The 17,014-nt window shown below is 40.8% G+C and overlaps 1 protein-coding gene across 5 annotated transcripts in view; it reads right to left on the bottom strand.

The window, feature by feature from the left end:
* Positions 1-12,459, bottom strand: part of khdrbs1b (KH domain containing, RNA binding, signal transduction associated 1b) — a 28,042-nt gene extending 15,583 nt beyond the window's left edge. For 3 of the 5 annotated variants that reach the window (XR_009784127.1, XR_009784128.1, XM_061741074.1), the window contains exons 1-4: positions 12,103-12,458; positions 8,610-8,731; positions 1,427-1,543; positions 930-1,076 (exon numbers count right to left, since the gene is read on the bottom strand). Coding sequence is in view for 1 of the 5 variants with exons in the window: in XM_061741074.1 (XP_061597058.1) it covers positions 930-1,076; positions 1,427-1,543; positions 8,610-8,731; positions 12,103-12,196 (480 nt within the window). In the remaining 4 variants the exon portion in view is untranslated. Of the gene's footprint in view, positions 1-929; positions 1,077-1,426; positions 1,544-8,609; positions 8,732-12,102 lie in introns of all 5 variants that reach the window. The other 2 variants (XR_009784129.1, XR_009784130.1) reach the window with 1 other exon arrangement.
* Positions 12,460-17,014: the final 4,555 nt, after the last annotated feature.

Here is a 17,014-nt window from a genome sequence, read left to right as displayed (position 1 = left end):
GATTACTGCATTTAACAACTGTATTTAACAATACAGACAGTTGATGTGTGTTTATAAGAAATTGCTTGTGGGCGGCGCCGGTGGCTGGAAGTGACGTTTGTGCTGGAGGGGGAAGAAGAACAGCTAGCCTACGCTCGGATAAACGGAGACAATGTCTGAAGTGTGGAAACACTATAAACTTGAAAGCGAAAGCATCCCAACAGCCAAATGCAATGTTTGCCAGGCGGAAATTTCGCGTGGAGGAACGAATAGTTCAATACGACAAACCTTATACGTCACCACAAGCAATGCTGCTGCACTGAGACAGCCGACAATCAAAGAACGTTTAAAAAAGAAAGAAAAGCTGTCGGAGAAAAGTGATAGGGCTAAAACTATAACAGCCGCAATAGCTGAATTCATCGCGTTGGATGACCAGCCGCTCAGTGCGGTGAGGAACGTGGGCTTTCGCCGGCTCGTTATGCGTTACCTTCTCGTCACCACTTTACGACGAAAACTCTGCCTGCCTCTCAAAAAAAGCACACAATTTGAGTTTTAGTCCTCTTTTCTTTTTTTTCTTTTTTTTTTACTTAATTCATTGCCAAAATGTATCTGATTGGGAAAAAGTATCGGAATTGTATCGGGAGCCAAAAAAAGTGATCGGATCGGGAAAAATCAGGATCGGCAGATACTCAAACTCAAGTGATCGGGATCGGATCGCGAGCTAAAAAATCCTGATCGGGACAACCCTACTTTTAATATCTTGCAACCACAACCCGAGTCCACAGCTGAGTCCTCTGCTGCGAACTTAGTTTTTTGGTTATTCATCTGTGTGTTATTCAGTACCGACCCAAGATAGTCAAGATTGTGGAATACCATGATGCTGTGTGTGGGGGGGGGGGCTTGTTATCATGATTTCTGGTTGAAAGACACTAAAGAATAAAAGAACTCACAGGAAACAGGAACTTCTTGACCTCCTCCATGGCGTGGGCCATGCGCAGGTAGGCGTCTGGCACAGGAGCAAACACCTCAATGAAAACGTGCAGCTCCATCGACAGGTGGGCATACTTGGGCTCCCCGCCTTTCCTGAGCTCCTCCTCCTGAGACAAGGACATCAACACACAAGTGTCAACAGGCTTGAGGAATCACGTAGCCGACACACAAATTTCACAAATTATGCAAAAAACTATCTTGTTTCATGCACTTTAAGGTGATTAGGTGTGGGAGCCTCTTTTTATAAACCTAAATAATTGGATCTAACTGGTGGATAACAGGCTTACTGGGCTAAACAGATATACATCAATGCACTTGGCTTTATCTTATCATTAATCCTGCAAGTTGACGACTTCTGGATTTACTGTCTGCCATCCCTCTCCATTACAAGGCTGGATGAGTTATTGCTTCAGAGCCTCTTCTCACAGGTGCGTAACACGAGGTGAGTGTGCAGTACCTTGGCTTTGTCTCTCATGGATCCTTTGCCCAGCACAGAAATCTTGGCTCCAGTCTCCTCCTGTAGGCGTTTGATCGTGTTACCCTGAGGTCCCAAAATCTTGCCCACAAAATTGAACTAGTAGGAAAAAAAGCAAAAAGTACAAATTAGTCTCACAATAAAAGCAGGACCAATTTTATCACCCAGAGATTGAAGGAGTCATCACAGTTGAGGGCCTTTGTTGCAAAACCTGCAGCTTTAAACAGGATTTACCAGGCAGTGCCGATGTGAACCCCTAAGGACCGTAACCCCGTCAGTTGCTATTCACTTCCATCATCCACGCGCTGAGCTACATCCCACTGATCGAAAGCTACAACCTTTATTTCCCCAATTTCAGAACAAATGTATAACTGTGTCTTACAATTAGTTTTCACTGCCAGGCATGCTTAGCAAAAAGCCACCACAGGGGAGGCATTTCTTCCCTGGGGCTGCAAAAGTGGCTTCTGCAGTCTGAAATACAAATGAGCTCCGTCATCTCCGACACTGGCGCGTCAATTACCAGCTAAAGCCCAGTCTGGGAGATCGGAGAGCTGTCACCCCCCCACGGACCTCGCTGCAACAACATATTGATCATGCCTGCCATTTGAAGGTGCCTATAGGTCCACTTCTTTTTTTTTTTTCCTTTTTAAAACAAAAATGTCTCCCTTTAACTTTTGCAAAAATAAAACTTAAGGCTGTCACTAGTAAAAGCCTCTAGTAGCTTTTATTACATATGCCAATATTTAGGGATGTCCCGATCGCATTTCTTTGCTCCCACGTCCGAGTCATTTGATTTTGTGATACAGTAATCCCTCGCTATAACGCGGTTCACCTTTCACGTCTCGCTGCTTCACGGACTTGCATTGTGCATCGTGTTCTGCATTCTGATTGGGTAAACAGTCTCCCCGCTTCTTCACTTCCTGTGTCAATATCGTTGGTCGCTTAGCAACAAGCTGAGAACGGCCAATGAACTTCAGCGAACAGCTCAAGAACGGGAGCCTTTGATGAATCGTTCATTAAAGTTCTCAGATATAATCCATGGTGGCATGTCGGTTTATAAGAATCTTTCTGCCCAGAAGAAAAAAGAGCAACAACAACGACCCATAACTATGTTCTTCTCTCGAAAAAAAAAAACACACCTGCACCGCGGCTTTAGAAGAAAAGAATCAGGATGCAGCAGCATCAGAAAAGCAGTGAAATACGTGCGAATCACAAGTTGTCCTACTGTACTTATTGTATTTTTTTTTTTCATAATCATTTTTCATTTTCTCCCGTTCAAATCCAATTAATCGGCTTGCGGTGGGGTGGGGCTGATCTCCGCAATTTGAAGCCTTGTATAATAATTGTAAAAAAAAAAGAAAAAAAATAGGTTGCTACTTCGCAGATTTCACCTATCACGGGTTCTTTTTGGAACGTAACCCCCTGCGAAAAATGAGGGATTACTGTAATGGCTAATACAAAGTCTGCAAACAGGGCTTTTCCTGTCCAATTTGAAATATTTCCAAATAGCACACATTTATTAAATACAGAGGAGTCCGTTTGAACTTTGCTCTACGTTTACGTCAGCCAGTGTTGCCACGCCTCAGTAAGGAAAGTAGCTCTCCGGCTTTACAGTTTGCATATAGTTGTAGTGGATGCTGTCGTGTAAAGGTTTTCCAATATGCACCATTTTCACAACATCAGTAATTAAATAATAAGAATATTATGTAAAGAGTTCGCTCATGTCCATTATAATTATTGGATGAATGTGACTGACAAGGATCATGTGACTGTCCTCATGCTGCCTTTTAAATTGATTTAATTTTTTTTTTTTTTTTTTTTTTTTTTTTTTTTTTAAATTGTAGTAAATGGCTAGACTATTTACTGCTAATTTTCAATAACAATTATGTATGCTAAATAATAAAAACATATGTAAAAAGAAAAAAAAAGAAAAGATGATTACGCCTCATTTATGACTCGGTGGGGTACGACCGCTGCACCGATCCGTACCGTCCTCCGCTTTTCCACTTTATCACTTCAGCTAACTTGTGTACAGAGCACCTCCTCCCATGACTTCTGATGCAACATTTCAGTAAAAGCATGTGCCGTTCTTAATCGGTCAGCTCTCAAGTTGAGTCAACACTCTACCGATTTCAGGGAAGATCCTTCCAAAAGTTGATTCCCTAGCGTTCTGGCGGTTAATTTGTGGGACTGCCACCTAAATGCAGAACTTCGAACGGATGTTGTCGAGCTGCCCGCTTTCTGCTCCTACATCCACTCAACCAAAAGGTGTCCCGATCGGCAGACCAACGGGGTCGAGTTGATGCAGAAGCAGAAACCAGGCTTAACAGCTCTTAAGAAAAATCGGAAAACGGCACGTCACACTCGCTGAAAAATATGAAATCAGACTCGTAGCCCCTGGATGTAACAGAGTTGTGCGGTGCCTTAAGACTCCCACCTACAAAATCGATGAGCTGGAACTACATTTCGCAGCCCACTCCCTCGTCCATGCGTGCTGATTATTACAGAGACGAGGCTACATGAGCTAATCGTAGATGTTTCCGTGCAGCTCACAGGACACATCGCACTGTTGTGACAGAAACGTTAACCCCGGGAAGAGCAGAGCAGGGGGAAAACCGAAATGATGCCACACCGGAGATTTGAATGAAGCCGGTGTTTCTTCGAACTTTTTTCTCTCAACTGTCCCGCTTGTGCTCGCCATGACTGTTGTTTTCCATGTCTGTTGTGTGTGAGGGGGGAGTGGGCGGAGCTACAACAGTGACTACGACTCGCGAGGAGCGCTTTTCTGCAGCAGGCTGACAGGCACACATAAACACGCGGATTGTAAAGCATTAATGCAAAATTAATGGCAAAACCGAATATCTGCAGCACACAAGGGCGTATTGAACCGTGGAGGGCGAACAGAACGGTTCGTTTTTTTAGCTAGTGTCTACATCCACAACGACAGGTGCTCAAGCAGCACAATCTTAGGCACCCGGTCCTCTCCAGACGAAGAAGCAATGACCCTCAGATCCTTTCTGCTCCCCAGAGCACTGACCATGGTGATCATAAGTGGGGCTGCAATTAACGACTAGTTTTTCTGTCTAGAAATCTATCAAGTATTGAAGCGATTAATCAACTAATCGGATTAGGAATTAGGCCTGTGTTGAAAAGATCGATTTTCCGATTCTAAATCGATTTTCATATTAATTCCTGAAGATCGAATCACATGTCTAAAGATTGATTTTTTTTTTCATCATTACATTACAACTTTTAGTGTTTTTTGGTTTATGCCCAAAAAAGGAATGTTTTGTTGGACACGAGAATAACTAGTGCCATGTTTTTGCCTTTAAATATGTTTATAGGTATGAAAACATCAAGGTTTATAGTTATAATTGCATAAATTGTCTATATTTCTTTGCTTTATATAATGTCTTGGGGTTACATTTGCATAAAATGCTAAAAACCAAATTCTCATAAATGGGAAAAAATTAAACGGATTTCATACGACTACCTTTGTTTGCTGCCCTGGATCTGTTTGATAATTCTGCCCCACACAATGTTTCTGAAATCAGTTATATCAGCATTCTGGGAGGTGATTGGTCCTTACAGCCATCATAAGCTGCAAATACTAGCTGTTGAATCTCAATATAATACTAGTATTAATATGTTGCATAACTACACAGTCATATAATTAATGTAACAGCTCAAAAAACTTTTTTATTAACACTAACACAAATCAATATCGTAATCGAATCAAAACGTAATATCGATTCTGAATCTTAAAAATCGGAATCGAATCTATTCTTGACTTTTGAGTCAATCCCCAGCCCTATTAGGAATTGCACAATAACTTAAACCTTTAAGTTACATATTAGGTTTTAACGTTGGCCAAGGATTGTTTAAGTCTTGTGCCAACTAACAAGACAACATTAAAGACGATTACTTCAGTCAAAAATATGTGATTTGTGATGAACAAACTTTGCTGGTCATAAGACCAAGATAGATCACGTTAAACCCCCTCATGATCATCCTGTTGTTGCCAGCAGGATTTGGCAGTTATTTTCCATAACCCCCAGACCGTCGAAGAAGACATGTAGAAATTTCAAAAACTACCAGAAGTGAAAGAGGACATGAAGTTAGTCGGTGTGAGAGAAGAGGATGCAGAGGATGGCGTCCGTTAATGGTGAACTCATCACGGTTGCAACCGCAGACGGGTGAAAGGTGAAACGGGTGAAAGGTGAAACAGGTGAAAGATGAAACAGGTGAAAGGAAAAGAAGATTGGAAAGCAGGTGTACGCGAGTCTTTACGGTGCCCCCGGGACCTCTGGAGTACAACCAAAGACACTCACAGACAAGACTGACCAACTTGTCACACAGGTAATGTCAGCTTCTCACTGCTGTTACTTCTAAACGGTTGCTGCAAATATAAAGATTTAAACTGATTCTGAAAGTACAAAACAAGAGTTTTCTAACGCTGTACTGTATGACATACTAAACATTACGGTTAATGTACGCTGAGCGACCACCGCCAACTTTTAAGTAATGAGAGGAAAGCACTTTGAGATATTTGTGCTTGAGAATCAGAAAAACAAAACACAAAACATGCCAAGCATGTTTTTGTTTGCACGTTTACAACTTTCTCTGCTCTCTGTATCACTCAATACCTACATGACTGACAACAGACACAAACAAAGCTCTATCTCAGACTAGGGGAGTGCACATCATTGTTTGGGATTTTAATAAAGCATGCACGAGGACTGTCCTGACCAAATTTGTACGATATAGGAAATATTGCACTAATGGCTTGAGAACAGCAGATTATGTCTGCTCTAATCTGAAGCATGCTAGCAGTGCCTCTTCCACATATGGGCCATTTCCCACTACCCCCTACCCCTAATTACACTCCCCTGAGGAGAAAACACCAAACCCATTATCGGGACAGTTAAAGTCTGGTCAGAGGTTGCCGTCTCCCAGCGGCAGGGCGGCTTTGCCCTCACTGATTGGACTATATTTGATCATCGACATCTACAGAGACTCTGTGTCGCGCTACTTTCTTACCTTAGAGTCTGCACCAACACTAATCACCACTGATAAGACCATTTGGGTTTTTTTCACAACCGCAAGTCATGGATGACAATTGAATTTCAGTCACTCTTGAGAGCCTGTAATGCCCCCTTCAACGAAGGTAACAAGATCCTGCGAAGCTCAGCTTAATCATGCCTCAAAATGAGGCACCAAAACCAGATAGGTCCAAAAAGGACAGCAGAGGTCTAGCTGGAAAACAACAACCAAGCAAGCAAACAAACAAACTGGCTGCTATGTACTGATGTAATTTTGGCAAAACAAAAAAAAGGACTTTAATGTGGGAACTTTTTTATGTTTGTTTGGTTTAAAGCAGTTTCCAAAAATGAATAAACTGCAGAATTTGAGTTACATTTAAGTCTCATTTTGTGCCAACAATTGTCCGCTCTTATTCACGAGTTTACGTTTTTAATGCAGAGAACTAAAACTAGGGAATGAGGGAGCGAGTGAACAGGTGTCATATCCTTCTACCTGGTTGTGCTCGCTCAGGTTGGGATCATTTTTATTAAATTCAGGAACAAGTCACATCTTTTTCCTGACATAGAAGTTGGGCTGGGGTTTGACTCAAATGTCAAGAATCGATTTGATTCCAATTCTTAAGATTCAGAATCGATTATCAAGATTTGATTCGATTCAGATATTGATTTGGGTTAGTGTTGTTAAAACAGTTTTTTGAGCTGTTGCATGAATTATATGACTATGTAGTTATGCAACATATTAATACTAATATTATATTGATTCAACAGCAAGTATTGGCAGCTAATGATGGCTCCCAGTATGCTTATATAACTGCTTTCAGAAACATTGTGTGGGGCAGCAAACAGATCCAGGGCAGCAAACAAAGGACTAATGAAATGGGTTTTATTTTTTCCCACATTCCATTTAAATTTTTTCCATTTTCAGTCTATTTCGGTTTTTAATTTTTGAGAATTTGGTTTTTAGCATTTTATGCAAATGTAACCCCAAGACAGTATATAAAGTAATGAAATATAGACAATTTATGCAATTATAACTGAAAACGTTAATGTTTTCATACGTTAAAAACATATTTAAAAGGCAAAAACATGGCGCCAGTTATTCTCTTGTCCTACAAAACATTCCTTTTTTGGGCACAAAACAAAAAAATACTAAAAGTTGTAATATAATGATGAAGCACAAATTTCTAAATCTTAATTCCACTGAGTTTTTCTTTGCTCGGTTTATGAAATGCTCAGTCACCCACCCTGTAACAAGCCAGATGTACTGAACCCAAACCTCCACAAAGCAGATGAAACCAGTCTAACAGAGCAACAACCTATCGATCCAAAGTACATCTAGCACCATGACATATTTCACCGCTCCCATCTAGCACTGCTCTGAATATGTGACAGTGCAGCTGCTTAGCTAAAATGAACCGATGGAAAAGTTTTCTACCTGAAGCAGCACTTCTGACTTTACCCCAGTAAATCTGTAGAAACAAAGTTTTTGAGACTGCATCTTCTCTCTACTTATAGAGCACCGGTGGGTCCTCAAGGGACACGCCCTGCATGTTTTAGATGTTTCCTTGTTTTAACCCTCAGCTTGTCAATGCTACGTACAAATTTGGGTTTTTTTGGTCAATCGTTTCTGAGCTTTAGAAAACAATCATTTATGTGAACCCATTTTTCTCCAACACCCCTAATATAAATCTTATACTGTTGCAACGCATTTCTACGGATCAACATCGCTGGTTTTTATCTCACACGCAACACTCGAGACGGATAAACCGACAGAAGATACAAATGAATGCACCTGAGGTCCCATGATGAGGGCAGGCAACACTTCATTCAGAGTTAAAACATTTAAATACACGACAGAAGATGAGAACAAAGGGCGCGACCACTGGAATACAGTCCAAATCATTTAGGCACATTTGAGGATACTTTAAAGCATGTCAGTATGGGCAGTAATTATAGTCTGGAGCTCAAAGATCAGAGTGGAGAGAAGTAATCTGAGATTTCAAGTAACCTGCGGCTTTGCGTAATTGAAACACAGCTGCAGGAAAAAAATTCAATCAAGAGGGGTTCACAGTGGGGACAAAAAAAAAAAAAAAAAGAAGCGAGACAAGGAAGCAAAGATTCACCTTTGGGTATTGTTTGACAGGAATGAGCACTCGTTCCTTTAGTTTGATGTTCTTTGTTGTGAAGAGGTCCAGGTAGGTCTCCGACTCCTTTTTAGTCTCTCCTTTTTGGATTCTATCAATTTCTGGAAGAGGAGAGAAAGTGTTCACGCAGTCAGACTGGAGTATGAAGACAAAGTACATCACAATTTGGGGATTTTATGAGCACTTAAAAAACCCAGAAAAGCACCAGTTTTAACATTTTAACTTGTCACGGGGAGATTGAAAATATGGCCAACAGCTGCAACTCCCTACGACTTTTAATTAGTGCTGGACCATATTAGGAAAACATGTGATAAAACAGCACTCCAGTGTATGGCGTTTTTGTTTTTATGATTTGCAGCTAGAATGTTCACCTGGTCTTGGCAGAAGAGATAATGCATAATTTCTATTCCCCCAAATAAATGAACAAACTGGCTCTGCAACAAGACGACTACTGTGTAAATTAGCATCTATATTGCCACCTCAGCAGTGAGGTTCCATCCGATTAGCCTTTTACAGTGTGGATCCACGGCACTCTGAAAATAGATTACCATTTACTGCAACATTATTCTGTTTTTGGGATGATGACAAATTTGTGATACATCGCACAGCCCTGCTTCTTTTGTTTGAGGTGTTATATTTTATCAAAGTTTCTAAAGACATCTGTTAACATTGTGACTCACAAATCACCAAACACCAGGGACACTTGAATAGAAGATACATGCGATGGATTTAATTTAGTTTGCATTTGATTGACTACTCATTTATTCAAAAATAAATAAAGCAACTGTTTGTATAATCTGAAAATATCTACAATTTTTCAAGCAAAATTCAAAATGTTCTGTTTTCTTCCCTTTTTTCATGATAGTCCACTTAACCTGCTATCCAAGGACATCTTATCGTATAATTAAATACAATTAAATTAGGTCAGACTTACTGGAAAAATACTTACGGCCCACAATGTGAACCATTTAAGCACAAAAAAAAAAAGAAAACAAACCCAGCACGTTTTAGAAGCCTTCCCTGTAGCACGCGACCACAGCGCCGCCAAAGCAATTCCCCTCAAACCCCCCTCTCTCTGCTGGCCGTGACAACTACTGAGACCCCGATGTGCAAACATGTCAGCTACGGCGCAGCCTACCAGCTGCAGATCCAGGGGAAGCCTGGGTAGATGTTTCAGTGAGAGAACTTGCAGCACATACTGACATGTTTCATTTTCATCACACTTTCAACTCCAGACATACAGCCTAGATTGTTTTAACAGGATATGCACAAACGCACCAACTGAATTATCACCAAGACATCCTGAAATAACTGGTGTGGAAGGGGAAAATAAAGCCTGAGCTCTGAGGGAGGTTCATGGACACAGAGAGCGCACCAGGCCGGTCAACAGTTAGGGATTTAAGGTGTAATGACACGGCCCTGTCCGGGCTTGTGGTACTCAGTCAAGACTTAACATAAGTTTCTACAGCACTTTCCGGCACGTTGTGACCAAAGTATTTCACTTATGAGTCAAACTTCTGCATTATGATAAAACCCTGTCCCTTTAAAAAGGACATATCACACAGCTTCCACACATGGGCTTTTGGTTTTATTTCTTGAATGAACCTGAAATGAGCCTGAATGGTAGGCTCATTTAGGGAGTCTTGACTCAGCCAACACAGAGATCCATGCAGCCTCTTTTTGGTCGTCCCCAGATCTAGGCTGTTGATTAAGGTTTCTGCATTTAATGTAAGACATGTGGTTATTCTGATTATTTTAGAGAATATTGAGTATACAATTGTGCTGCTTGTACAGCAGTTTGGTCAACTGAAGTTGTTTTCGATATGTTATAGACGTTTTTTTATTTAACATGACTTGATTTAAGGTAAATAATTAAGAGAACCCGTGATTACAGATGATGAACCAGCATGAGCAGTATTTTTTTGCTTTTGTCCCCCTAAAGCTGCCTGTGAGACGCCAACAGGGGACTCGCCGTGTCTGCGAGCTCCTCCGGGAATCTCTCCGGCACACACCGGGACTCCGAGCCGCTATTTTCCGCCTCGGGGTGCTCAGACCACCCGGAGCTCAACACCACGACGAGACCACTGCCATCCGGTGTGTGTTTGAGTTTGAACTCGGCACAACAGCTGACGACGTGTCGCAGCTGCGCGGGAGGGGAAAGAGGAGAGACTATCCAGCACAATACCAGAAAGTGTCCCCTGTGTCTCGTCCTCCAAGCGTTTTATACATTTATTCTAATTACTAAGATATGTTTCACATTTGTATTTTATTTTTAAAGGAAAAGTACCAGGGACAGTACATATTAATAATAACATGTTCATGTAAATATGCTAGATTATAGCCAGTGGCTAATTTGCATCTTTAGTCCCTGGGGCAGTTTGATGTAAAAGACGGGTTCCAGACGCACATACATTACATACAGTCCAAGAGATGATGACACACAGCAGTAAAATACACTAATAAATACAAAATAGAAGAAAATACAATAAAATACACTAAGATATAAAATAAAACATACAATAAAATACACTAAGATGTAATATGAGTGCAGCCTTGATTCTCTAGAAGCCATGTTCTTAAGTGTTTAATGAAGGAGGTGAGGGTGGGTTTGTCTCGTATGACATTTGGTACTGTGTTCCATGTATGAGATGCTCGGTATGAAAACGCTGACTGCCCAAAAGCACTTTTTCTGAACGGGACAATACAGTCACCTCTCATCCTGCTCTGGTTAACCTGTTCATGTTTTTATTAATAAATATATATAATGAAGGTGGAGCCAGACCATGGATGATTTTATATACAAGGATGCAATCTGAGTATTTAATTATATTGTCCCAGCTCAAAAGTTCATATTTCTTTTTCAAGATTGCACAATGGTGGTACATGTTGGGACTTTTTATCTAGAATTTTCAAAGACTGTTTGTATGCAATCTCATTAGGCTTTAGTGTGGATTTACATGCCACTGCCCAGCTTGTTATACAGTAGGTGATATGTGGTACTATCATTGCATTAAGAAACAGTTTGGATGAATCAACATACACTATTTGACTATTTAGAGAAAGCGTGGGATAAACGAAGAAAAGTAACATATATGTGAAAATATCCATTCTGGTTTTTGTTAAGGAGAAAGAAATATTAAGTATTTTTATTTTATTTATTTATTTTCTAATTTGGTTAATTTATTTTGTTTTTCTGGTGTGCATTGTGTAGCTCCCAATTAAGTGAGTCGGATATTGTATATTGATGATTTTCTGTTTCTGGTGTCTTACAATCCTGTAAGCGATGGGTCTTCGGACATGACACAAAAATAAAATTCATTCATTCATTCATTCATTCATTCATTCATTCACATTTATCCCGCTGAGCTTTGAAAACACTTGATTTCAGCGGCTACAGAAGAGTGTAAAGTCCCGTCTGCAGCGCAGGAGCGTCGCTCCCGCATCAGCAGCATCACAATCACACGGTCTTTACCTGAGTTTAAAAGTTTCATGGCGTGAGTGAACGACTGGTCCAGGCTGTCCTTCTCCGCCAGCAGCTCGGGGAGATATTTATCGTCGTTCTCCATCTTGCTCAGTTTAGCAGGGGGGGTAAAAAGAGGGAGAGGGAGTCAGAATCGATGCAGCGAGACGAGCGTGGAAAAAACTCCCAACAATGACAGAGAAAAAGAAGTAGTCCGGTTATGCGAGCGTGGAGCTGCGGTGCGTCTCCCGCATGTGGCGGACCGCGGATACGCTCTCTGCGGCTGCGGCTCTGGCTCTCCCAGCCCGGTCTCCCCCGGTCCTGTCGGCGGCGGAGGCTGTTTGGAAATGGGGGAGAAAACGAGGGGGGGAGGCTAGAAGAGCAGTGGTGCGACTCCAGACGGAAGTGAGCTCAGAAGGACGTCGCTATCCGGACTGAAGGCTGATTTATGCTTCCGCGTTACACTAACGCAGAGCCTACGGCGTATGTTTCGCGGCGACGCGCACCGTACGGCGTATGTACTGCGTCGATTTAACGCAGAGCCACGATTCAGGCTTGACACCGCCTACTGTGTGGAGGCGCTGCCCCAGTCGGATCATCTGCGAGACTGGTAGGAAAGGTAAGTTTATTTATATGGCACAATTCAACACAAGGTAATTCAAAGTGGTTTACATCAACATTAAAAGCGGCAAGACATAATTAGACAGTAAATAACAAATAAAATGAAATAAAATTAAGAGAAAAGAAGGTAAAATAATAAAAAGCACAAGTTGCTGAAAACTAAGGGCGGTAGACAAGGGCGTAGGTTTGCATAGGGACGGTAGGGACATAACACCACCAACTTTTCAGGAGGCTCAAATTGTCCCCACCAACTTTTAAGCAACCTAATTTGCATTATATAATGAGTTCAGATATATAGGTAATTTAGATTGTCTTCCCAAATGTTGTAAGGATAGAATTGACCCTACCATTATTAAGTGAATTATTTTCATTATGTTCAGACTTACATTTACCCCTTTTCACTTGCTGAATTTGCCGGTCCATTTTTTTCCCTCAAACGCACGTTTGATTGGCTGATGACTTGATTATTAATAAGTTTGTATTTATTGTGTATGTTAATATAATTTAAGTTATGTTCAAATATTGCAATTTAAATTGCTAATAAAATCCTGGAATATTCTGGAAGTTTTCAAAATGTTTCTTTAGTAGTTTTTGAAGACAAAGGTTTGAATGGAACCGTGTATCAGGTGAACCAATACACATGAAAGTTAGTATATGTCAATACAGATTTATTTTGCATTGATCATTTAGCCTATCAATTAATTAGGTTCATATTCGTGACAAATGTAGCCCTGACCCCCGTTCACCCAATCTGTTTGGTCTTATTAATGTCCCGTCCCCAGCTAAAAGTGAACATGCAGGTTATTCTGTTATATCGTCCCTACCAATGTTGAGACCAAACCTACGCCTTTGGCGGTAGAGTACCGCAGGTACACATCTCATTCGCGGTTTTCAGAAAGTATTTAATTTAAGAGTATGCTTAAATACCAAATAAATGAAATAAAATGATGAGAAAAGAGGTAAAATAATAAAAAGCACAAGTTGTTAAAAGTAAGGGCAGTAGAATACAGCAGGTAAGTATTTAATTTAGGAGTACGCTTCAGTAAACAGTAATGTTTTAGGCCTGATTTAAAGGAGCTGACAGTTGGAGCAGACCTCAGGTCTACAGGAAGTTTGTTCCACCGGTGAGGAGCAGAATAACTGAACACTGCCTCACCTTGCTTGGTTCTGGTTCTTGGGAACCACAACAAACCAGATCCAGATGAAGCTCAGGGGTCTGGGAGCTTCATAGGAACTAACAGATCCAGCATGTATTTTGGTCCAAGACCATTCAGGTCTTTGTAGACCAGCAGTAAGATTTTAAACTCTATCCTTTGACTCACTGGAAGCCAGTGTAGTGATTTCATGACCGGTGTAATTGGGTCCAGTTGTGTTGGTAAGGACTCTGGCGGCAGCGTTCTGGATCAGCTGCAGCTGCCTGATTGATTTCTTGTTAAGGCCTGTAAAGATGCCATTGCAATAATCCAACCTACTGAAAATGAATGCATGAATACGTTTTTCAATGTCTTGTTTAGACAGAATCCCCTTAATTCTAGCAATGTTTTTTAGGTGGTAATACGCAGATTTAGTGATAAACTTTAGATGGCTGTTTAAGTTCAGGTCTGAGTCAATAATTACACCAAGATTTCTGGCTTGATTTGTAGCTGTCAATGACATGGAGCCAAGGTGAGCGCTGATCTTTTCCCTTTCATCTTTAGGGCCAAAAATGATCACCTCTGTCTTTTCTGCATTTAGCATGGTGTCGTGGTGCGGTGCTCTGCTCACCGTGGGGTCTGCTGCTAGTGTTGAAACTTCTGCACTGCTCATTTTCCTCCCAGGGAAACTCATAAAGGAGATGTCTGTGTTAGAATAAAATAGAATAGATTATAAGGGTATAATGAGATTAGGCAGCAGCTCCATACAAGTGCACACATGTAAAGACTATGTAAAAACAAAACAAGAAACAGGAAATATAAATATATATGAATTAAGTTTATTCAATCATGGCAACACAAAAACAACACAACACCAAAAAAAACATTGTGCACAGCATTGACATTTCACACAAAACCAATAATCATGTGTTGAACAATGACTGAAAAGGCATGGGCAGAAGCAAACTGCTTATAAAAGCCTATCCTATATTATCAACTTTCTTTTTTTGGCTACCAACCTCCAGAAAAGCAAAGAGACGATAGAAAAGCAAAGAAACAGTAACAGATAGTCAATCACACTTATAAGCTTCAACAATAGCTTTACAAACCATTTTCTTAAAAACCAAAAGAGAATGACATGTTTTTTAATTTATGTTGGCATCATTCCAGAATTTAAATCATTCATTTAACTCATTAACACATGAATGGCTGAAAGAATATTGCACATAAATTAGTGAAGAATATTGCACATGAATGGATGAAAGAATATTGCACAGTACGAGGTAGCTCATGAGTTCAGAAAGTTCACAGCTCTGGGAAAGAAGCTGTCCCTGAGTCTGTTTGTGCGGGTCCGTATGGACCTGCAGCGCCTGCCAGAGGGCTACAGGTCGAAGAAATGGAAACCGGGGTGGATGTTGTCCTTTAAGATGTTCCTTGCCCTGCTGAGGCCACGGGAGCTGTAGATGTCAGACAGGGAGAGTGTTCTCTCTTTAAAAGCTGTAGGTGTCATTCATTAACAAAACACACCCTCAGACTTGAGATAAATTATCTTAAATTGATTATCAGGGCAGTTTTTTTTCAGCTTTTTTGGGACCCTGCAAGATTTTGCCCCCCCCCACCCCCATGAAACAGATTCCAAAATTCAAAATCAAGATCAGTCAGCAAAATAAAACTATCCAATGAATGACATTCACTTAGAAATTCTCAGAAACAAACTTGATTTGAGGCACAATTTAGGTTCTTAACAAGGAAGTAGTTAATGTTCTAATATAGGTGGCTACAAATGAAGACAGGCTATTTTCTTTCTCTAAAAATGCAGTATATTGAGGCTGACCTATTAAATGAGGATCCCTGTGCATTGGCATAGTGAGTGTGCATGAAGCAAGAAACAGCTCTAATTGTAATTACTTCAGATTAGGGGATTTTCTTAATTCTCAGAATGGATTTACAAAACTGGAGTGTAAATGCTTTCTTAAACTGTGTTTAGTTATATGTATCATTAATGACATTATTTTGGAAATGTCCTAATCAAATTATTTCTCCTGACATGTTACATGTTTGGAGCACAAGTTCCCCATGCTTATTTCAACCACGTTTAATTATTTGGTACCATCTTAACATGGAGTTTGGTTAATATTGTTGAAGGCCATAATTAACAATTAATCTAGACTGCTTTGAATTATCCTACTAAATGAGGCTTTTTCTTATATATTATACATGAAATGTTGGGAAGAGTATAGTAACAGATGATTGCATATCCTCCCTGATTAATTATTGGATATAACTCCAGAGACGGCAGAACGGGCTTCCATTTAAGGCTCTCTACTGCCCCTCAGTGGTTGTGCAGGGAACGACAAATCAAGCAGGATGCAGCTGGAGGTGGCTCCATGAGTGGTGAGCCTTCATTAGTGTTGTCATTTGTTTTTTTTCTCACCTGTGTATTGATTCAAAAGAACTTACATGTGAGTGAAAGGTGTAATGAGGTGCATGTCTGGGAGACCCATACCAAGGATTGATTTCCCCCACTCTTGTAGGGGTAATGAACCTGTCATGTCACCCAATGGAGCACAGTGGGTCAGGGGTGAGAGCTAGCCTATGCATGCAAAGCAAGAAGAGATGATGTCCTGTATATTGGGTCTTTAGCATACACAGTGCTATTCATTATGTGCCGGCAGATGCTCTTTGAACAAAGAGCAAAAGCTGCAAGACATTTGTCAGTCTGCCGCTGGAGTGAAAACTATTACAATCGACCGCAGGCGTACCCAGGCATGCATCTGCTCAAAACAAATGAGGGCAAAAATTGTCTGCAATAAACACTTATGAGAAACCCACTCTAACTATCAATGCTCGGCTTAATCTATCTCTGACTATTACAGTATTGTCAGTGCAGGAGGTTGCAAGGTTGTTCGGATTCCTCTTGTCATTGACAGAATGAATTGCCTGTGAGCTGAATTTCAATTGGCTCATAAAAGGAAGACTTACTTCTCTTGGCAGGTGGAGGAGTTCCAATCGGATAGCTTGCTTGCCTACCGTCTGCTTGTGTGGATCTCCCGTGTCCCCTAACATACTGGGCCACAGTCTGGGGTGTAAACAGGGGCAGATGGAGGGAGGTAAACATCAGGGTTTGCCTTACATAAGCCGTCATTTTTCCAGATTTTTGCATATGTCCA

The sequence above is a fragment of the Cololabis saira genome, chromosome 15 (genome assembly GCF_033807715.1).
Source record: "Cololabis saira isolate AMF1-May2022 chromosome 15, fColSai1.1, whole genome shotgun sequence".
Classification (NCBI taxonomy): Eukaryota; Metazoa; Chordata; class Actinopteri; order Beloniformes; family Belonidae; genus Cololabis; species Cololabis saira.
This window is presented reverse-complemented; position numbering and strand designations above follow the sequence as displayed.